This window comes from Siniperca chuatsi, linkage group LG13 (genome assembly GCF_020085105.1).
Source record: "Siniperca chuatsi isolate FFG_IHB_CAS linkage group LG13, ASM2008510v1, whole genome shotgun sequence".
Taxonomy (NCBI): Eukaryota; Metazoa; Chordata; class Actinopteri; order Centrarchiformes; family Sinipercidae; genus Siniperca; species Siniperca chuatsi.
Genome location: NC_058054.1, coordinates 19,276,444 through 19,299,850, shown reverse-complemented (window position 1 = coordinate 19,299,850; position 23,407 = coordinate 19,276,444). Strand labels below are relative to the sequence as shown.

The 23,407-nt window shown below is 40.6% G+C and overlaps 1 protein-coding gene across 17 annotated transcripts in view; it reads right to left on the bottom strand.

The window, feature by feature from the left end:
* Nucleotides 1-1,913: 1,913 nt before the first annotated feature.
* Nucleotides 1,914-23,407, bottom strand: part of st3gal3b (ST3 beta-galactoside alpha-2,3-sialyltransferase 3b) — a 50,227-nt gene continuing 28,733 nt past the window's right edge. For 15 of the 17 annotated variants that reach the window (XM_044220287.1, XM_044220288.1, XM_044220291.1 and 12 more), the window contains 6 exons: nucleotides 22,205-22,268; nucleotides 22,012-22,107; nucleotides 21,529-21,715; nucleotides 10,911-11,057; nucleotides 8,724-8,870; nucleotides 1,914-5,510 (listed from right to left, as the gene is read on the bottom strand). In XM_044220287.1, coding sequence (XP_044076222.1) covers nucleotides 5,421-5,510; nucleotides 8,724-8,870; nucleotides 10,911-11,057; nucleotides 21,529-21,715; nucleotides 22,012-22,107; nucleotides 22,205-22,268 — 731 coding nt within the window. In that variant the 3' untranslated portion in view covers nucleotides 1,914-5,420. Of the gene's footprint in view, nucleotides 5,511-8,424; nucleotides 8,502-8,723; nucleotides 8,871-9,351; nucleotides 9,418-10,910; nucleotides 11,058-21,528; nucleotides 21,716-22,011; nucleotides 22,108-22,204; nucleotides 22,269-23,407 lie in introns of those variants that run through there. The other 2 variants (XR_006380502.1, XR_006380503.1) reach the window with 2 other exon arrangements.

The window sequence follows — 23,407 nt, the reverse complement described above, 5'->3', positions numbered from 1 at the left end:
TGCGAAATGTGCTATGCCTAAACTGTATAAAAATGGATTTGTACGTTCTCCTCCTCGTACTTCATCCTAAAAGGACAGGCAGCTGAGTGAGTGAAGTGTTTTCTGACTTACAGATGTTCTTACCTACAGATGTTTTTGACTTGCTTCTTGCCTCTGAGCACTTGTTTGCGTGTTCTGTTTCCATCGCAGCAAGAAAGGCAAACAATCAGAAACAATGAAAACAAGGTCTTCTCTCAAATGTTTTGTGCCATTATGAAACTATACTTTTTGATATTCACTGCAAATTATCATGGCACACTACAAGTCAAGAAGAGGCTGACAAGACAAGAAGAAACACTCAGTTCCCTTCAGTGATACGGGTACATGACAGCCCTGTAGGTGTCTCATCCAGAGACAAAAGGTAAACTGACAGAATGTGGGTCATAGTGTAAAGAAGGGAATGTTGTTGTCCCTCATCTCAGCTGACCCAACATTAAGTAAACAGAGGAAAGAAAATGGGTGGCTGAATGGGTGTTTTCTCTCCCCATTCCAGCTCTTTTTATGAGGAGTTTAAATTTCAGGCCCGGGGGTCGTGGCCCCTCCGTTCCAATCCTACTGAGAGGAGGTGGGGCGGAGAACCTGTCGCCTAGAATAAAAGGCCCGTCAGCTGAAGAGGTGCAGGCGTGCTCATACCCCTGTCTGCCGGAGGAACAGGAATGACCGCCTCCAGCTAGCCGGTCAGCCAGCTGCCTCGGGGAGATCCCAGGTGGCAAATATCCTCCTGCTGCGGGGAGGGAGCATTCGATCCCACCCTGCGGAGGTCAGGAAATCTGTCGAGTCAGAGTAGCCAGAGCGAGGTGGTTTTGGTGACCGGTGAGGCGTGACTTGTGGGGGCCGAAAGTTTCTTGCACCCCATTAACAGCAGGATGGGACGGACCAGCGGCGCTTTAAGGGCCCTCAGCGTCTTGTCCTCTTTCACCTCACACCAATACTGACTTACAGCAGCCACAGCTGGACGGCCTGCTCTCGCTCGTTCTCAGCAACGCTCCGTTGGTTTATGGTGATGTTGCGGTGTGTGAAAGTGAGTGAGAGTTTCCCGGCTGCAGCTGAATAGTCTGTGTGTTTATTGTGTGTTTGTGTGTGCGTGTGCAACAGGTCTCAAATGGGTCCCTCATGGCTACAGCAATGAAACAAGATCTGCCTCAGAGTTGAGCAGGTGAAAGAAAGAGAAAGAAATACACAGCACAGAGACGGGAACAGGCAGCAAAACAGAAAGAATGGGGGAAGGAGATTAGAGGAGTGGATGAGGGGAGTCTGGGAGAAAAGTGAGAGTCGGAGAGGGACACAGAGTGGGACAGACATAAACACACAAGAGGAGAGTACATTAGGGAGGAAGTCCGGTGGATGGAGGATTGAAAAATGATTTCCTCTGGCTCTGCAGGTAGGAGATACAGAGTACAGAGCAGCAGAGGAAATCCCCTTCTCCACGCTCCTCCGTTCCATCCCTCCTTCATCTTTACTGTGAGCTTCCTGCAGTTTGTAACCTCTGAAAGAGACTAAGTGACACACAGACAGTATAATACCTGATGTACGCTGCATAACAGCAGCCCCCTCAACTGTAAGCATACTAGACTGGTATGGCACTGAAGGCCACACTGTGCTTCGAAAAGCCATCTGCAAAGACATTCAGGCCACCTGCTGTCACATTTTGACAAAAGCAAGGATGAAAAGTACTGTATGTCTGTTGAGATAAAACAGAAAGTAGACTAAATACATAAAAAATATTTACTATATATACTGAAAATTCACAGTGTACAGAAATATGTATATACAAAAAGACATTAAAAAAACCCACTTAAGCTGTTTGGGAAAAAATATTTCCAGTTGCTCCACAGAAGCAGTCAAAAGATGCAAACAACATGCACAGGCAAATATCCATTACAAACTTATTTATTGAGTTGCAGAAAGCCATTTAGAAGTGTATATAAAAAAAACAGTAACACTTTTGATCACTTTAGCTTCCTACTGATGATGGTGAAATTTAAACGGGGGAAAAGGGGTTTATAAATATGATGACAAAGCAAATACATTCTACTTTAATATGAACAAGATATTAGAAGAAGTGATTTGGGTCCAATCCATTTGAACACCTCCAGCATTTGTAAAAATTCATAAACCTAGGTGAAAAAAAAAGAAAAGAAAAAGGGTTCACTCCAACTAAGAATCTGCTTAGTCTCAAAGCTTTAAAGACCATACTGGTGGGTTTGGCGTGTTCTATTTTGTTGTCCACTGACTACAATTTGCACATATTTTACATTATTAATGACCATTTTTCCAGAGCATACATTTTTGATTGATTTTCTGCCTTCCAAGCAGCCGCTGGTTTCAAATTATTTCAGTACGCTACGACAATCTTCCTTCAGCTAAATCTAACATGTTTGTTACAATCTATGACGGGCCCTGTGGTGGTCAGCGGGGACCACTTTCAAGTTCTCCTCACCATGTTTTAACATTCAAGCATTAAAGAGGTATTCCAGTGATTTAGCATTGCACTTATATAAAGCTGGGGGTCTTACAAGAGACAGATTTAAAAAGAATGATCAAAACTGTAGCGGCAGAGAGCAATATATCCTGACTTTTAGTCTCTAGTATTGGGTCAAGCTCCAAAAACACCGGATCCTAAATTTTTTTTACGAAAGCTCCCTCCAGAGGCACAGAAGACATTATACAACTGGTTTCACAGGCTGAGTAGTGCTTCTCGTGACGAGTAAACTGAACATGTGTGCACTTGGCTGAGTGCCCCTTCAATAGTAAGCTGCCAAAAACCATAGTATTAATGAGCAATGTTGAAGACAAAGAATAAGCTGCCATGGACGAAGCAAAAAGTGAATTTGGTAATTTCTTACATCACAACAGTTGCCGTTTAGCAGCCAACATTAAATACACTTGTGAATATGTAGTTTATAGGCTAAAACCACCAGTATGGGGCTTCAATACTTCCTAGATTGTGTATAAATGTATGTACCACACAGATATGAAATGGACTGGTCCCAAATCACAGAAATGAGGAGTGACCTGTCCTGACCTGGAGCTGATCTTACATACTGGATCGACTGCTGTTACTTTCCAGCGCAACAGTTTCCAGGTGATGAGGTGTAAGGCACTGAGAGTGCCTAATGATAGTGCAATGGTCAGCTGTTCCCTGTACCTTTGCTCTCAGAAAACGTCCCAAATAGAGCCACATTTTCCAAAAAGTGCTCCACCCAGTGGAACCGCTCTGAGGGGACTGGGTAGGACATGCTGCTCTCCGATCCCAGCAGTGTTTGTGAAAACTAATCAAGAAAAGGAACATGTGATGGAGCAATGTAACAGATGCAACAAGAGCAGCTTACTGATTGAGAGTAATGGAAGTGAACCTGTGTGTGTGTGTGTGTGTGTGTGTGTGTGTGTGTGTGTGTGTGTGTGTGTGTGTGTGTGTGTGTGTGTACACAATGTACAGTAAATATGCACTTCCAAAGAAGAAGTAGAAACATAAAAAATGAGTAAACCCCAGTGATTTGTCATTTGACAAAGTAAGAAAGAACTGTCATACAACAAAAGCCTGTTTTGGTAAAGCAGTATTTAAATATGCACCATCACTATTATAAAGCATTCATTTGATAAAATGAAAAAAAAATAACACAGATGTGACATTTTGACGCATTGTTTTTTTGAGGGAGAAGCAAAAGGTTTGATTGTGTAATACTGAATACTTTCTATGCAGTGCTGAAATACTGAAAAACCATGTGGCAGAACCTTCATCTGCAACGTGCAAATGCATAATCAGCACGTCATTTTATGTATTTATGTGTACTGTATGTAATGTAATAATTTGACACTGAGCATGGCAATTATCACCTCGTAGATTCTCTTTTGGGACGTCCTGACAAAATAAATAAACAAAAGTAACCTAAAAACAAAAAACAAACAAACAAACAAAAAAATAAAATAAAAAAATTCATATTCTACAATTTGAGATTTCACCATTTACTGAAAATCTAATTACAGAACATCTGCAGGAACGGGAGGTTGGAAAAGGGGATCGGACGCACAGAATCTTTTCTTCACCGAGGAAGGACACGTTACTGTATGTCTACGCTGCAGCCTGGAGGCTTATGGCTGATGAAGTGATGAAGACAGTAACGTGATATGAATGAACAGAGAGGAAGAAGGATTTACAAAGAGACAAAGAGGTGGAAGAGAGAGGTGCAGTGTCTGAGTTTAACTTTTGGGTTCAACTGAGCAGAGGTGACAAACAAAACAAAAGTTAAAGTCCTATGATAAAAATAATTTAGACTGACGAGAATACATGCACTCAGTGCTATTTAGTGTAGAGAATCTTACATAGCTAAATCATTATTAAAAAGAAATAGATTTAGAGTTTTCATTGAAAACTTACCAACACTTTTAAATAATTTATCTGTATAATCAAATTTTTTATCTTTTTGGTGACCTCTCAGCCACACTGGGGATAACTGACCATCCAGACATCAGAAACATACACACAACCACTTTGTGTAGAAACTGGTTTATAGTCGCTAATATAATTCCCCTTCAAAGACTCTATAGAGGAAATTGTAAAAACTCAAGTCTGTATATTACAACAACACTTGAATGTAAGTGTCTAAAAGTGGTACCAGCCGTGTGGCAGGTGACTCTCTTATGTATCTACTGTCATCTGGCTTGACAAGTGTTAATTTTGGACCCTGGACAGACATGGATGAATGGACAAATGGCAGGTGTGGGGGTGGGGTGGGGGCTACTGCAGCTTGTTAGAAAGCACAGTAAAAATCTTTGATATTTACACTGAGTAAAGTGAATACATTCAGGCAGCAAAAGGAGAGGACGACGTCTCCCCTGAACGAGGTACGTTTGGCACTGCTAATACTCAACCTGTCCCCCATGTGCTCTGTGACAATCCTCTTTTCATTCCTCTCTCTTCTGTACCTTCATCAAGTTAGCCAGCATGTCCAGCTAAATCCTGACATCTGTATGTCAACATGTCACCTCTGCTCTTACTATTCATTCATGTGATACTCGGGGGTGGGTGGGTTGGGGTTGAAGTGGTCGCTGAAGCGTGGGGCCAAAGAGCTTTCCTGCGACTGTCTCTTGATAAAGACAGGAACCAGGCAGATCCAGTCCTCCCCATGTCCCCACCCCCACCCCACCCCCTGCTTCAATCAGCAGGAGTCTTTGGTTCAGAAGGCACATGTGTGCATCGCTCCACAGAAACCCTCCTGTATCTTTTTTCTTTAAAATAATCTCCTTTGATATGAAAACCCAGACAGTGTGCAGGCCACCCGGATTCTAAGAGTTCTTTCTCCCAGAGTCGATCTGTTTCCCCGCTTCCTGTTTTGTAGTCCTTTGGGAAAGGCAGAAGGAGACTGTGGGTGGGTGTAAACTCAGATACCGTTGGTCAGGTCTGTAATGACGTTGGCCTTCACAAGTTTACGGAGGAACTCCTTCTCCTTGGATATGTTGTGTGTCCATGACTGTGGGGGAATCAGAAGAAAAAACTAATTAAGTGATCGGAAAAATAAGCCATGATCATTGTCAGAATATTTCTACATTAGCATTGCTATATGCACCGAAACCTGTAGGTGCGTGTGGGTGTGCTTATATGTGTAAAGCCACACTGGGTCAGTTTTCCTCCCTGCTGTGCTATGAGGATTCAGTCCAGTGGGCCGACATGTAACTAGAGCCAGTGGTTCCTGTGTGGTGCTTTGGGATGCAGAGACTAAGGAACAGCCAGAGAGCAGATGAAGGAGGCAGAGGGTGGAGGAAGAAACATACAGGAGGGAATAGGAGGGAGAAGAAAAAAAGTGAAGAGCTACAGGAGGTTAGGCCCTGCAGCTGCCTCTGGTCTATCCTGCTGGTTCAAGACTCTCCTACGGACTCCAGGACTGTCTGGGTTGGGCCTCCTACCACTACATGATGGGTCACAGCAGGACCACAAAGAACAATAAGCTACAGTTTTATTGGAATACCATGAGAAAGAGTGCTGTAATGTTTTAAATCTAACATACATCAGAGTTTAGCCTGCAAGCCTCTGGGATGGCAGGCTGGTGTTTGTGTTTGTTTGACAGCTGAGCTGGCAGGGCACAGAGACACAACAACTGAGTGCTGGTAAATATAGCATACAAGTCAAGGACAGAAAGTGTTTTTGCTAGCAGTGATGTTGAAGTAATTAGCTAGCTAGCCTGCAAACCAACATTAGGAGTGCAGTTTTCCCCTGGTGGATGTTTGTTTGGTTGCTAGCAAGCTAAGCTTGTTTGAAAGAGGAGGAGGCATCAGCTGGAAAGCTAATGTGGTTTGCAGTTCATTGACTGTAGACAGCAGCTGTGACATAACACAAAAAGAGTCAAAGAGTCACCATTGACCAATGACATAACGCTTGTTGCAAATATGTTTAAAATGAAACGACAAAGAAAAAAGCATTCTGCCTGGTATATGCACAGACGTAGGGCTCTGAAAATCCACAAAATGAATTTCTCCCTTTTTCAGATGTTTCCTACAAAGCAGATCTGTATGCTGTAGCAGAAAAAAACTTGATATTTAATTTGAGATGGAGCTCAAGAGTCTGTGTAGCTGTAAATGCAACACTGACATATCACCTATTAAGTTGGTATGACTAATTGCTGCTTATTTACAGATTGAGCACACACGGAGCAACATTAACATTAATTTGGAGTCATGTTTCTGGCCTCCTTCCTTTTAGCTCTGTTTTCCTCTCCTCCACCTCCTGAGGGAAATATCTGGCACTTTAGCTGTGGAATGCTCCAATGTGTACACCCGCTAGTCGCCAACTGTGTGTCTGCTGAATGGTGCTGAGCAGGTACCATAGAGTAGATTTTTCAGAGCTTTTTTTGGTGAAAGCAGGATAGGATAGGATAAAAATGGAGCATCTCACAGCACAGCAGGTGACCTCAGTAGCACCACACTGCCTAAAGTGATGTATGTGACATTTTATTATCAATTTTTGTGTATCACGATTTCCGTAGAGCTTTAAAGCATCCATCCAGATGGGAAACATGCTCTTTCTCCAAAGCAGTGGAATAATACGTGGATAATTTCATGGCTCAGCGTCCGTGCGGTTCCAGAAAATCTAACAACCCCCAGGGAGCGGCGGTGGTTAAGTGTTCCAAACAAAAAAGCCAAAAGTATTCCCATTAATTAACCATGTGTGGCTGATGATGACAATGTTGATGAAGATGATGATAATAAATGCCAAAGGTTCACTGGGAGTTTAGACAAAGGTTATTATCATACTGAGCTCATGGTTTACACACGTCAGCACATGGGTGACATCTTTGATTCCACTGGGTTTCATTGTAAACACTGAGAGGAAGACTTGACTGATGGAGAGGAGAGAGATCCGTCATGAGGACGTTTAGAACACGATTGTTCAAACGACGCACTAACAGTTAGCATGTTGATACAGTGAATGATGAAAGACCAGTGCCACTTCACTCTGGGGAAATTACAGATTTAACCTTTTGATGTTTTCATTCTTCAGGTTTTGTTTTTATTTTCTGTATTACGTTTTTATGTTGTTTCAGTGTTACTTTTTTTTTAGTTTTAGTCTAGTTTATGTCCTCACTACTCCTAAGGTAAGAGGATACAAGAGAAGTTCAAACTATGTATTTTCTTATAAACATTTTCTGGTTTTTGGCATTTTCTCGGTATATTTGCCTTAACAGATAAAAATGAAAGTAATTTTAGCCATAATCTTATTTTAATTTAGTTAAATCTTTTAGTTAACATTTTAGTTTCTTTTTTTCTCCTTTATTTTATCGTTTCTATTCTGGTCTCAGTAAAGAATAAAATGTATTAACCAGTCACTTAGGTTTCTGCTTGCACGTTTACAATAATAGATGTCTCAGTCAAATGTAATCATTGTCAAAAAGGCTTCTGATATGATACTATTACATGGCCATGGTACAAAAATGACACTATATACAAGGTTCTGTAATTACAGTATGTTTAAATTTTCTTTAAGTTAAATGCAATACAAAACTATATAAAATACTCTACAGGGAAGCCGAGCCAAACAAGCATATTTTGACTGATGGTATAATTATCATACATAGAAAATGCATTTCACTACAACCCGCTATAGACAGTTTTAACAGAACCAAGAAGCCCGCCATTAAACCTTCATATCTGAATAACCTCATCTGTCAGAGGACAAGGAGCTGATCAGCATGAGTCCTGAACGACATCCAATTAGAGCAACTCCACACATTTTGCCACAATGTTCATCAAGCTCACAACTGTCACAGCTTTGGATGCAAATACAAAAGCTGAGAGCAGTTCAGTTCACGCACAATTCGTAGACTAATATTACCATCAGACTACATAGTGAATGCTTTGTAGTGAAAGTATTTTGGCTGTAGGCCAGTTTACCTCCCCCCTCACCCTCCTCCACATGCGTGGTGGTCCCTCTTCATCAAAGATTACAGTTATTTGTTTCTTCAGGTATTCTTCAGTAGCCAGAGCGGGTAGGGAGAAGCCAGAAAATATTGTTCTCATTAGCATGGAGAGAATGTCACACCAGATTTCATTAAAGAGCGCCTTTACAAATGTGCCAACTTTGAAGAACACAACAATGTTTGATGATTTACTTTTTGATGGGCTCTCAACAAAACCCACCAATGATGTCTGTAGGGAAATTAAGTGCTGTGCTCAGATGTTCAAAAACTCACCTCTTTAATGGCGGACATCTTGACAGTCTCGTAGTAGTGCAGAGGTGCGTGGGGCATGTTCATGTCATAGCCAAAACCAGCCACCGCCACCTCATCACAGTTATGCAGTGCCATCGTTATAGCAACTGTTCCCAAAGTTGGAATGTTCTGTAGTAAAAAACAGATGTCAGAACATTACAGCACACACTTTTTATTTATTTAGACTAACACAGGGATTAATGTGGACAAAAACATGTGCAGTATTATCGTTTTCAGCCAATTTTGAAACTGATCATAGTTTCTGACACTAGTTCAGAGACAGATGTCCACTCCCTCTCATGTATCTCCCTCCTTTGTACCTCTGTCTTTGTTCTGCTCCACTGCTGCTAACTGACTTTGAGCACTTGGTGATTAACTATTACCTTTAAGACGCGACCCCTGCTACAACACAGTGATCTACAGGGTTGAAATGTGCTTCCTAACTGCCTTGGGCTGCCAGAGATCTGGGGGGTACAGGGGCTGCGTGTGTGTGTGCGGGATTGTGTGTGTGGATGGAGAACAAGAGAGAGGGGGAAAAAAGAGTGTGTGTGATGGAAAAAAAAATGGGTGCAGAAGAAAGAGTGGAGGGAGGCCCCATTTAAATCATTACCCTGATTTGCAGCCCTCAGGGTAGGTGGATCTGAACCAGCAGCTGGCCAACCCCCTACTGCGTGTTCTAATACAGATTAATTTAGACACACACACACACACACACACACACACACACACACACACACACACACACACACACACACACACACACATCACTCATATACACACTCAACATAAACACTTGTATAACAAATAGACCTCCTCATTAATTTCCACATACATAAATATAAACTACGATAGTCAGTAGAAAGACAGGAAAGTGTTCTAGGGAAACATTGTGCCAAATCATACAACTCTGCAGCCTGTATTGTATGAGACAACACTGCAAACACCCAAACACAAATGTGCACACACAAATGACCAACACACACACACACACACACAGGCCAGATGCCCACATGTTGAACACATGTTGCAGAGTGGAGTTCATGCAGGGGTGTTCTGGTGGCCCCAGAGGGTAGAGTTAGGGTGATACACTCCTCATGTCTGCTCCAATTCTCTAACAATATTCCCTTCTACTCACCAACAAAACACACAACTCAATGATACATGAGTACAAACAAACAGTCTTGTTTATATGCAACCATGTACACATACACACCAGTATTTGATTTCAAATGCTCCATGATCATTACTTCATATTTTTCTGCTCTATATTCTAGCAGGTGGTCACCAACTAAAATTTGTTCACTATTTCTCGTCTCTGGTCAAGACCTGATACAGCCAAACAAACATGATTCGTGAGCAGAGTGCATACAACTTCTAAAACTGTAGTGTTAGTGCTGTAGAATTCAGACTGGACCAGGGTTGCAGCAGGTTCAACATTTTGGCAATGTTGACAATGACAATTTCTCCCTCTTTGTATTTTGAAAATGGTGGAGGTACGCTGCCATTCGGAGGTAAAGAACCTCCAAGAAAGCCTTCAAAAGAAAGATTAAAGTACAAAAATACTAAAGTAAAATACAACTGAAGAGCAGATCATGTACGTCTTTGGAAAGTCGGTGAAACTTGACAAAAAGTACATTTCAATACCAAAGCTTTCGTACAACTGTTTCCTAATCAGAGCTACTATTACATGAGTGACAAACATAACTTATGAAAGTAAGGCAGAATGCCTTAAATGACTCCAGAAACAGCAGATTATGTAACATTTGTATTTTTTCTTACATAAATTATTAAAAACACAATTGTGCAAAGCAGGGCACAGTGCTGTCGTCATCTGACCTTAGCTTCAGTATAGTGGTGCTGATAATGATTATTTCAGTTTTTCCTGCGTTACAATGTCTGCACCGACTCATCTAGCGTCTGGATTTCTGAGTTCATTTGTTTACCTTCAAAAACACAGTCCAAATGCTGGTGTTTGCCTTTTTCACGATTTTGTTACATTGTCACCTCTCAATCACTTATGAAGGGAGATAACTTTTGCTTTTTCCTCTTTTCTGTGTACGTCCCTGAGTCCTCCATTTCCATGAAAATGTGCAGATTCTAAGCAACTTTACAAACAGTTGGCAAAAGAAAATCATGACGTTGTGACGTGTGTGCCTGCATGTGTCTTACCCCTTTGCCCATTAGGCCATTGTTGAAGGGCAGGCCTATGAACTGGAAGGCAGCCTCCTGGATGAAGTAGGGATTGAGGATTCTTATCTCTGTCGGCTCCCGAGGAACATAGTGAGCCACCGACTTCCAAAATCCCTCTGTGCCCCTCTAAGGTATTGGCAAGGAAATAGACAGGAACACAAACAAAAAGAAGGGGGGAAAACACTCTGCATTAGTAGTTTTCAACAGGAATACTGGAAGGTTTGTTCTCTGCAAGGTCATATGCATAAAACCGAAAACTGACATTCACATGATGACACCGTGGGGTGGACAGCCACCTGCAATTTACCAATCCAACATCAAAGTGAGATTATCCTCTAACGCTGACATAAAACACAGAAGCCAACCAGAAGCCAGACCCCTACTAGCACTGATTAGGTAAATGGCGTTTGGGCCTTTAATGCATGAAGTCAGGGTGAGGGGCTTGCAGGACATAAGTAATTACTGCGCCTGGTTAAGAGAAGAATCAGGCAGTGGGTGAGGGGTGCAGCTGCCCTGGACTGCTTTACAGTCCCCCTCTTAAAACTTTCATTAGTTGTGGAGAAAAGGGTTGGGGACTCTGATTAATATGAAAATTCTTATTATTTCAGCAAAATATTATTACATTTATTTGTCTCCATTTTAGGGAACAAATGCATCTTAACACACATTTTTCTGTCTCAAAGTAACAACAAATACACACTTTCATTCTTACTCTATTTTAGTTACTAAAATTACTACGTCATTAGTCAATTATCAAGTCTTTTCTGTATACCGTGTGTACATGTACTGACTCAGGAGCAGGGTTTTCCTTTTTATTGCTGGGTTGACCATTTTTCCCCCTTTTTCCCCCCTAAGGTGTCGTCATAAGGATTCTCCCCGACTTTCCTATCAGAACTTACTGCATCTTGATCACAACTTTGACATTGCTGACAGACAAGTTATTCATTCAGTCACGGTGTTTGGTCAGGCTTGATGAAGAAGTTTGCTTTATGCTTAAATATTAGTGCAGTGGCCAAGTGCATGATTTTTAATTGTGGAAATATGGTGCTTATGTCTTTAGTATCTGCTGTTATTGTACAGCTGGGAAATCACAAACCTCAAAACAGCATCCCTATCCAACATCCAAAGTTAAATATGGCATTGAAAGGATGAAAGGAAATGGTTCAAATGACACCTTGACCTGAGGGTGTTCTGCAAGATCTCAGGCCTATTTACACAATGCAATAATAATCATCATCATCAGTCGCTAAGGTAACCTGCCAGACAGGCAGGCATAGCCACCTGAATAATATTATGCAAGTCTAATGAAATGCACTTGTTAATATCAACAGAACAGCCACTGAATATTAGGAAACTGAAACAAACTCACAAAAAAGTACCCTTGAAAACGATAGTCCAATTTTGACTTATTAACAAAATCTAATTGACAAGATGACACCTCCAAAAAAATCAGTCCCCTTTACAGCATTACTTCAAATGATGAACTAAATGAATGCGTAACGAACTAGCAGTGCGTGATTGACTTGCCTGACAGTGTGACTTCCTAAGAGGCATGAAGCCAATAGGGTCAGCAGATGTAATTGGGAATCACCTGTTCAAATAGTCAAGCGCCTTTGATACAGCAATGCATGACTGTGTGCATGTGTGTGTGCGTGTGTGTTTGTGTATGTTGGCAGAGTCAGTAGCAACAAGTCTGCTGGCTTTGTGGCTTCAACAGTGGCGGCTCTTTTTGAACGTGGGCCCGGCTCTGTGCCTTCGGCAAGCTGCAACAGGAACAGCAGCTCATCTCTCCTGTCAACACAGCTTGTGTTTGCCAGGAATCTATTTAGCAGCGCTGTTTGGATGTGTGCATGTCTGTGTACGCTGAATAAAGAGAGAAATGCATTTTTTTCCTTTATTCTTGGAAGGAGAGGAGCTAATGACACACAACGCACACCCCTCGCTTTACACAGCAATGACCCGACATGTACATAGACACAAATGTCACAGGGTGGGGATCTCTTTGAAGATATTCAGACAACTGGCAAAATACAGGTGGCTTTGAGAAATGTAAGAGCAATTAGTATGTAAAGATTCAGGACTGTCAGGAGGGAGGGGGTTGCGGGTGCTGTTATGAGTTTAGGAATGTGGGAAGTTGCTTATATTAAAAAGGTCACCAACTCAAACCTCCACCAGTTAGGATGGATAGGACAGGGGAAAGTTAATGATAATACTCCACCCATTTAGCTCTCCAACTACTCCAGAGGAGCTGTAAAGTGACAGCAATAAGACTTTGTGGGCTGCTACTGGGTACGAATACTAAAATGCGCAATGGTGATACAAGGTGAGTTTCAATAAGAATTCACCAAGCTTTATCTGGTTAAATAAAAGTTACAACAAACTTGTAAATTATGAGCAGTGTTTATGAAAATTAGCTAAAAGACTGTTAAATAACTGCACTGCAGAAGAAGAAGTACTCAAACCTCTATGTGAGTGTGTATTAGTTTGTCAAGAGAAACACAGCTGAGCCAGTGGCATTTGACCATAGACAGAACAGGAAGCAGCACAGTGGTCCTTCACCACGTACTCAACCAAGCCCTGACACACACACGTCTGTTCACCTTTTGAGTGTGTCGCTTTGGTGTTTGGGCTGTCGCTGGGCTGTGGTCAGAGAGGAAATGGCTGTTTCCCTTCTCCTCCGACAGCTTTATGGTTAAATTGGTCTGCATTGTTAGATTTAAGTGTGCGCACAGGGGTGTGTGCTCCAATAAAGCACCTGTTAAAACAACCTCAAAGAGGAGAGTTAATTGTTTGCAATGCAAGGAGATAAGATTAGAGAGGACGACATTATCCAACCTTATGACAACATATTCTTATACTTTATACAGTTTATTGGCATCATCATGATTCTAGCTGTAGGTGCTGATCCCTTATTTGCAACAAGCTGGGAAATCACACTTTTTAGAATGTTCCAGCCAATAAAAGTCAAATCTGTATAATCTGCATTAAAGATACTTCACATCTGAGTGGCCAGTGGTCATCTGCTACAATTAGCAGTATTTGCTGAGAACTAACTGAAGTAAACATGGTTTCACACACAAAGTAACAAGTTTTACATGTACAAAAGTGTGAATGTGTGAAGAGATCTTTAATACTGTTGAGTCTGAAAGAGGCAACACTGAAAAATGTATCTATACATAACATTACTGTATATGATCATGTTGAAAAGCATGTCCCATTTAAATTCCATCCCTTTACTTCCCAAATGTTATTGATAAACAAAGGAGCAAAAGGAGGTACTGTTAATGTATCACTGAGAGTAGACTAATACCATAAAAGCACTCAGTTTCTATATGTCAGTGTTAATTGCATGAGAAGCTTTACAAAGGCTAAGTGTATTTGTCTTGTAATTTCATAGCTGTATGAAAATCACAGCTATACAAACCATCACCGCAGGAGCTTAAAGCGCATGATTAGAGCCAGACAATGTCAGAGGGTAAGAAGACCTACTGTAAGCCAAGATAAGTGCGGGATCAAACAGATGGAAAAAGTGATGTGGACTGAGAGATACAGAGGGTTAAGAACAATGATTAAAATGAGTGCTAAAATGGAAAATGTTTCCATTCTGAAAATGCAAAAATAACTATCTCAAAACCATCTAGGCACAATAAAGGTCATGTACAAAACTACTAAAAATATCAGAAAAGTAACTATGGGTTAGCGGTGGTGAAAGACCTATATTAGACTGGGCTTAAACATGATGACAAGCATCCTATTCAGTTGCTTAAAACTGAAATACACCTCGGTTGCACAAATGTAAAATGCCCAAATAAGCAACAGCTTGGTTTAGAGCCTGGACTTATCCAACCCTGCATTTATGGTTTTCACTGTGGTTTGGTTTCAGTGTGTCCAATGAAACTTAACTCACCTTTAAACTAAAATGTTTCTCTGTATTAAATGAAGCAGATAGCTTAGTTTACAGTTCCCGAGGGACTGAGTGTAGAAATGTGGAGCACTGAACAGACCTGTAATATGAGGGGAAAGGGAAGAGTTTCACATCTGCTGGGTTACTAAGGGTGGCTTTAAAGCCCTTCGATGTAAACAAACACAAAGCTCAGCTTTCTGTCGGTCACAGGTAATAAAGCCAGACGATCATGTCACCAGATACAGTATATGTCTGCGTTTCTAGTTTCTACCTATTCTTGTGTGTTCTCCAGAACGATCTCATAATACGGCTAGAATGACACAGATGTCCTTTCCTTCCTTGATTGGCAGCTAACATGTAGCTTGGCTCTATCTGGGTTCTTCGTCCTATAAATGACAGGTCTGAGAATGTGCTTGTGTTTGATGTTTATAGAGATGATGACTCAAACGAGGTGGACTGGATTCCGGAAGGTAGACTTAGAGCAATTTAGAAACAAAAACGGCAGCCCTGAACTGTTAACAATCACAATTAAGGTTGTCTGGAGGTCATTAGCACTGTGTACATGTTAGACCTTTGAGTTTACAAGATGCAGTGTCTCACCACATAAGTGCTCCACTGAAGAGGAACCATTTCAGAAAGAATGTTTGAAAGGAGGGAGGTTTTCCATAGTAGGTGGTAAATGCTGAGGAGCACAGCAGGGGATCACTGTTTCTAATATCCAGAGAGCTAAAATTCTGGACAGCTTTGGTTATTTTATTCCCTTTTGTTAGCCAGGAATCTGAAGCATTCGCCAATTTGCCTTTGCTTTTCTTGACACATACCAAGACCTCTGCCCTCATTGAGGTCACGGTGGTTTCTCTTTTCCTGGCCTCTCTTAGGTTATCCACTGTGTAAAACCCTTGTCTGCACACTCCCATGACGGCAAACGTGAAAACAGTACCAGCACTTGACAGCATTGTGACCTTGAAGGCTTGTATGTGCAACATGGTCTCTGGGTAAAAACAGGTTGCTGCTTTTGGTCCACTGGCAGGACCCTAATGGTATCTGACTAGAAAACTAATTAGTCCTATTGTGACATGTCAAAGTTTTCCTTAAACTTGCATACAGTGGGTACAGAAAGTATTCACTCTTTGTTTCATTGCAGCCATTTGCTAAAAATCCAAAAAGTTTTTATTATAAAATTTTCTCATTAATGTACACTCAGCACCCCATCTTGACAGAAAAAACAAAAAACAGAAATGTAGAAATTTATGCACATTTATTAAAAAAGAAAAACTGAAATATCACATGGTCATAAGTATTCAGACCCTTTGCTCAGTATTGAGTAGAAGCACCCTTTTGAGCTAGTACAGCCATGAGTCTTCTTGGGAATGATGCAACAAGTATTTCACACCTGGATTTGGGGATCCTCTGCCATTCTTCCTTGCAGATCCTTTCCAGTTCCGTCAGGTTGGATGGTTAACGTTGGTGGACAGCCATTTTCAGGTCTCTCCAGAGATGCCCAATTGGGTTTAGGTCAGGGCTCTGGCTGGGCCAGTCAAGAATGGTCACAGAGTTGTTCCGAAGCCACTCCTTTGTTATTTTAGCTGTGTGCTTAGGGTCATTGTCTTGTTGGAAGGTGAACCTTCGGCCCAATCTGAGGTCCTGAGCACTCTGGAAGAGGTTTTCCCAGGATCTCTCTGTACTTGGCCGCATTCATCTTTCCTTCAATTACAACCAGTCGTCCTGTCCCTGCAGCTGAAAAACACCCCCACAGCATGATGCTGCCACCACCATGTTTCATTGTTGGGATTGTATTGGGCGGGTGATGAGCAGTGCCTGGTTTTCTCCACACATACCGCTTAGAATTAATGCCAAAAAGTTCAATCTTGGTCTCATCAGACCAGAGGATCTTATTTCTCATAGTCTGGGAGTCCTTCATGTGTTTTTTGGCAAACTCTATGCAGGCTTTCACATGTCTTCCACTGAGGAGAGACTTCCGTCGGGCCACTCTGCCATAAAGCCCAGACTGATGGAGGGCTGCAGGGATAGTTGACTTTCTGGAACTTTCTCCCATCTCCCTACTGCATCTCTGGACCAGAGACTTATGACCATGTAATATTTCAGTTTTTCTTTTTTAATAAATTTGGAAAAATTTCTACATTTCTGTTTTTTTCTGTCAAGATGGGCTGCTGAGTGTACATTAATGAGAAATAAAATGAACTTTTTTGATTTTAGCAAATGGCTGCAATGAAACAGAGTCAAAAATTTAAAGGGGTCTGAATACTTTCCGTACCCACTGTAAATACGTAGTTACCCAACATCCATTGCATCAGAACACACCACTAAAGGAACCCAGAGCACAGGTCTGAGTGTTAATCATCGCAGGCTTGGTAGGTGACTCATTTTTGAAACACAACACTTACAGTAATCAGTGACATCCGGGCCCTATGTTAGTCACTTGGTTCATGTTCAAAATCCATGTTTACAAGTATGTAAATGTTTATGAATGCATGTATGCATGCTACTTTAGGCTTCTGCACAGATGTTTGGGCTTAATAAAAAAGAAAAAAAAAAAGCCATATAGCCGTTATTTCTGTCCCACAGTGCGTCCTTAGTGATCGAGTTACAATAAACTTTTTAGGTTAAAATGACAAACTGAAAAACCCGGGCGTTTAATGAAAAAGATTAACAACAGGAAATGCTTCATAACAATATTCTAGCAGGAAGGAGTTTATTTGGAAATCTGTCAGTGATGTGAAGCAACTGGCTATTTTTTGGCTAATTACTTGCGCACTCAATTTCTGGCACTGCCTCAGAGATGTGCAATGTTAAATTATTGGCTTCATGACAATATTTTGATACCTCTGATTAAGAACCCCTGGCTGTATTTCTATTAAAGGAGAAGTACTCTCTTCCTCAAATTGTCTCCATCCATCATTTATCTCTTTGGCCTGTAGAGAGCAGGGAGAGCTCCTGTAAACAAACCGGAGAGATAGAACACCGACACTCCACCTTCGAACCCCTTGTTTACCACCGACTGTATATCCTTCACTGGCTCTGTTTGAAAATATCCCTGCATATACAAACAACTGCGGCTGTGTGTGCATGAACTGTGAGTGCGCGCCGTGCATGAGGGCAAAACCGAATACTAGACAAATAGGAAAAAAGAAATTATTCGCAATGCTGAAAATCATGTTTGATTGCCCAGTTACATAATGTTTATGAATGTGCTCAACCAGGCTGCTGCGTATGTGGGGACGGATTTTTAAGCAGAGTGACAGTCATAATCACGTAGACCTGCGGTAATGAGGGATTAAGGAAGTAGGAAGGGTTGTGATGCTGCAGCGCTGTAATTGTATATGTAGCAGAGGGCTTCACTGATCTAAAATGCGAGACACATTCAGAGAAAGAACTGTGTCTGCAAGCCTAAGATCTGATCACAACCAAGGTCAAGTTTGCAAATCTGGACTTGGTCTGAATTTTGCCCTGAAGTTTATGAGTGTGCGTGTGGGAGTTTGTGAGTGTGTACAAAACACTAAATAACAGATTGGGAAATTGCCTCGCTAATTTGTATTCTGTTCAGCCATCCAAGACAGCGCTGTAGGCATTTGAAAAGCCACAATAGCGCAGGATAGTCGACCACGCTGACAACTGGCTGGATGAGTCACTTGCGGCTGTTGTGTACCACCCACTAACTTTTCTAAGAAGAAATACACTTGCTTTCATAACCGCAGAAGGAGAGTGAAAAGGATTTGCATCCCTTCCAGCTGTGAGTGTGCAGGTAATACAAAGAAATCCCCTGCTGCACCAACAAACGTAAAAGCTCCCAAAGGACAACTGTTCTAAGTTACATTACGTCTCCCTCATGGACTAAATGGACAAAGCAAAGGAGGGAATGCTTGCTGCTACTTGGTGAGGATTTCTTGCTGCATATCCTAAAGTATACAGTATCACTCTCTAAACCAGATGTCGCTGACAGTCACCTTTTTATTGATTTAGATACCTGTTGTCTGGTAATACGTGGAGTAAAAAAATAAAAAACATTTATGAGTTCACAGAAGGCACATGTACATACACACACAAACACCTCTTAATGTTTATGTTTCCACCGCATTAGTCTATGCTAGGATAACAGTCTTTTAACAGGAATTCAGTTCCTTTCATGTTGTTTCCATAGTAAACAGATACTGTTGACCCGGTAACGTGTGGTTTTTAAAAAAGGTAATTGTTTCAGCATTTGTCACTGCTTTTATGCTACTTATGTAGCTTCTTATGTGCTAAAATTACATTTTCTCATTTTCATGAGAAAACAAATTAATTGCTTGTATCTTTGCGTATTCTCCTGCGTTTAAATTAGCACATAAATTCTACAGTAATTTAAATTAGTTATACAATATATCACACAAAAAGCAGTAATAAGTGGGATTAGATTTCAAAAGACCCTGTATGTATGTATGTATGTATGTATAATTTTGTTGACACGATGAACAGAGCTTATCTACGATGCTGTACCAAAAAGAAATTCCAATGACCCTGGCTGTGTGATCATTAATTTGAGGAAATTGCACAGGAAATGTACATAGGGTGATATATTTATATGACAGTAAATTAACTACTGCAGATGCATAAAATTAAAAAAAGACAATCCATACGTCAAACATGGGTCTTTGCACATCTGTCAGTTCTCTTCTTCCATATTATCATCATCATCATCAAGGCTCCAACCAAAAGACACCTTTTTTTCCCCCTGATTTTTAACCCATGAGAAACATTCTTCCTTCCTCAGCAGATCAAAGAGGGCTGAGTTGGACGCCAGGGGCCAGATCAATTATCCCAGGCAGCCATTTCCACTGTCCTCTCCTTCTGACACACCAGAAAAATCTGGGCCCTATCAAAGGCTGAAGGGGCCATCAGCCAGCCAAGCCAGCTATTTTCCTCCATTTTACTTTACTGTTACCTTCCACTGCTCATTTTCTTTTCCCTAGCTATTATCCCTTTAACCTACTTCACTTCATCCTTTCCATCTATCTTTCCTCTATTCTCTCAATCTTTAATCCAACTTCACACCATTGGTCAGTTTCAGTTTGCCATTGTATGCCCTTTCCATCCCCTATATAACAGTCCTTGCCATTTTATTTTTTCTCCCCCTTCCCTCACTCATGACTGTGCTATTTTGACAAATGTCATCTTGTAAAAAAAAAAAAAAAAAATCCAGCTGACAGCTGCTCCCTCAGAATCACACAGCTGTGCTGGAAAATAAAGCAGGTTTCCCCAATTCTGGGTCGCCAGATTAGACAGAAGCATCCGTCATGAAGAATGAGATTTAAAAAAAATAAAATAAAAATAAGGAGTTTAGCTCTTCAACCTGTGTACAACCCGTGCCTTTAATGATTGTGCTTTTGCATGGTTTAGCACATTTGTTTATAACGTACGTACAGTATCTTTCATATAATTAACTACATTTGCAATTTCCAACCTTTTTGTGTTATTTTACATATACATTGCAGTAAAGTTTAATGTGGGAAACTTTTATAATTTAAGTATAGTAATGCCAATCTACTGTATGAAATAAAGTTAAATGAAAATCATTTTTTACAAATCTGCAATAATGTCAAGTAATACAGATTTTTAGTAAATGGTCTAAAACATGTAAAAACACTGGTATGGTCCTTTAAATTACGACTAGCTTCATTTTAATGACTCTATGAAGAGCTTTTACTAAGTACTCCCACTGTCTTTGAGTTGAATGGACTCAAAATAATCTCAAAGAGATACTAGAGACTGTTAAACAAGAACAAAATGAAAGTGCTTACTGCTTATGGAGAGCTTTTTTAGTGACAATGGATATAAAAGGACACAGGAGCCATTAAAAATGACTGCCTTTTGTAATACTTAAAAAGATAAGGGAAAGCTAGTTCTGTCATTCAGTCTGACCCTTGTGATTAAAAAGCCAATTCACAGTCATTTAACTGTGGCAATTATATGGTTCTGAAGGACACCCAAAAGATTTGTTATGGAGGTCAATTAATTCATAATTATTAGTAGGGCAACATCCGAATGTGAGAGAACAGGTTAAGACGGGAACAACATAATTCATGAGAAAATGGCAACATAGCATGAAGAAAATTCACTCTGTTACCAGAGAAATAGGAAACAAAATACTTGCATACATTGGTTTTTCTCCACATTAAATAGTCAAACCATCTGAAACATCCCCGTTATATAGTAGACATTCATTTTGTCCTCACTCCTTTATGAAAACTGCTTACACTTCCACAGGAAGGAATGTACAAAACGTTATCAGAGGTTAGACAACAACAATACACAACTCCAATATTAAGACACATTTAGACACCCAGAGAAGGAAAAATTCTCTGCAGTATAATTCAGTGGCTGCAGGAATCCTAAGTGAGAAAACGAGTCTGATGTTCTTTCAGTATTTGAAAAAAATGCGGAAATTATTATTATTATTATTTTTTTTAAATGTAAGTGGGTCTTAAGCTGAGTTTTGGTGTGCAGTAGACTAATTTCTCATTTTGGATTTTTTTATTTCTATTTGAACACCTACTTTGTCTGCAAATCTGTCAGCGGTGAGTCGTCATTCCTAGATCTTTCGGGGTTGTGTGTGTGTGTGTGTGTGTGTGTGTGTGTGTGTATATTGTGTTCAAGAGTTTCATTCTCATTCGTTAATGATTTAAAACATATCCTTACCAGTTTCTCCTTGAAGACCATCTGTCTGAGCCACTTGAAATCCAGCGATTTGAAAGCGGAAAAAACAAAAAGTGAGTCTTTTTCATAGTTTTCAGGCTTCTGGATAGCTCCCTCTGGATAGGTAATCCTCACGGTGGTTTTGGTCCCGACATCTTTGCTATAACCACTTACTGGGGCTTCATTCAACCTGCCAGCACAAAATGTCTTTTTGAGTGGAATTTGGGTTTAAGAAAAGTCCATGGAACAGAAGTTAAGAACCTGGGATGTTTTTATTTACACTTCATCAACTACTATATATGCGCTTTAATAAGGTGTTCTTTAAATTAGGATATATTAAATATCACAAAGGATCTTGTTTCCATAGTGTTTGTACTGTCTTGCCCTGTACATTATATAGTTTATACACAATACTGTTGTTTTGAGGGACAAATTGCTCAGACATTTATATTCATAGCGTTTTATTTTACTATGTCATCATCTTACCGCACTACTACATCGTAGTCATCTATACGGGAACCCAGAGACTTGTTGGACAGGATGCCCCCATTGCCCACAATGACGCATCTTTTACAGCTGAGACTGTAAAGCAGGAGGGTCAGCAGTTAGTAAAATTAAGAACTGATGGATAGACAAAAAACAGGACTTCATGTTGATGTGGGTGAGTAGCAATAATTACCTGTCCAGCTTCTCTCCAAGTCCATAATTTTTCGTGGTAGTTAAAATGCTGTCTATGATTCTCTCTGCAGCAGAAAAAAACCACCATGAGAGGACAATTAAAGATACACTGCACTGCAGTACACAATATTAAAAATGTAGTTCTTACATGAGCATACCTAATGTAAATACTTGTGTAGGTAATTTTATTGCCCAGAGCAGTGTGTATAAATATATTTGTGGATAATTGCTTTCTTTGCAATGAATGGGAGACTGGATACATACAACTAGTGTCAAATTCTCTGCATCAAAGATACTGTATCTCATAATTTGACAGTGGAAAATGTAGCACTATTGTCAGGTCAGTCACCTTAAACGTTCACTCCTTATGGAGTAGTGCATCAGTTTAACATTACAGATGAGGTGATATTCTCTAATAATGAAAATGAAATATTTGAAAAGCCAAAACTGAGGGTATTGCTCCTTTAAAAAATTAACAAACTGCCATGGACCTCAACATACCACTCAAGATATAGCAATCTAGGTGGTCTTAAGACCGTCGGAGGAGAGAACACCTCTCTCCGTTTATTCAGTCACAGATAAGGAGTGACCAATCAGCCCTCAGAAATAATGGTGATGGATTATAGAGGGGAAAAAGGCTGTTGTGTTCCTGAGAGGAGAGGATCTGGGAGAGACAGACATACAGGGTTCAGGATAGTATGAGTGTGTATGGAGAAACTCTCCCATAAAAGCACTCAGAGAGGAATGCTGTTTTCAAACAAGCACATTCTCCCGGTTAAGTGGGCGATGTTGAGCTCGTCTCCTTGCGTGGCTAGCACCCTTCTGATCGCAGGGTGAGAAATGGGGATGTTTAGCCATAGCACACATTCCTGCCATGTTCTACGAGGCGTGCTTTCAGCATTAGATGTGACATATATTTCTTTCTTCCCCTGACCATTTTTAGGCCTCTCATAAACCCATCATAACATCCCAAATGTGCAGATTTCATTACAATTGTTGCTATCTTTGATTCACATTTGTAGTAATGTGGAAGCACCATGGAAGGACTACTTGGATTTAACTATTATGATGGCAGCTAATCATCTCCCTGCGTCACATTGTTAAAAAATGAGAGGCATTTTTATTGTCCTCTCTACTTCACTTAATATAATCTCCATATAGCACATAGTCTGCAAAGGTGGGCCAAGAGAAACAGCAAAAGCGA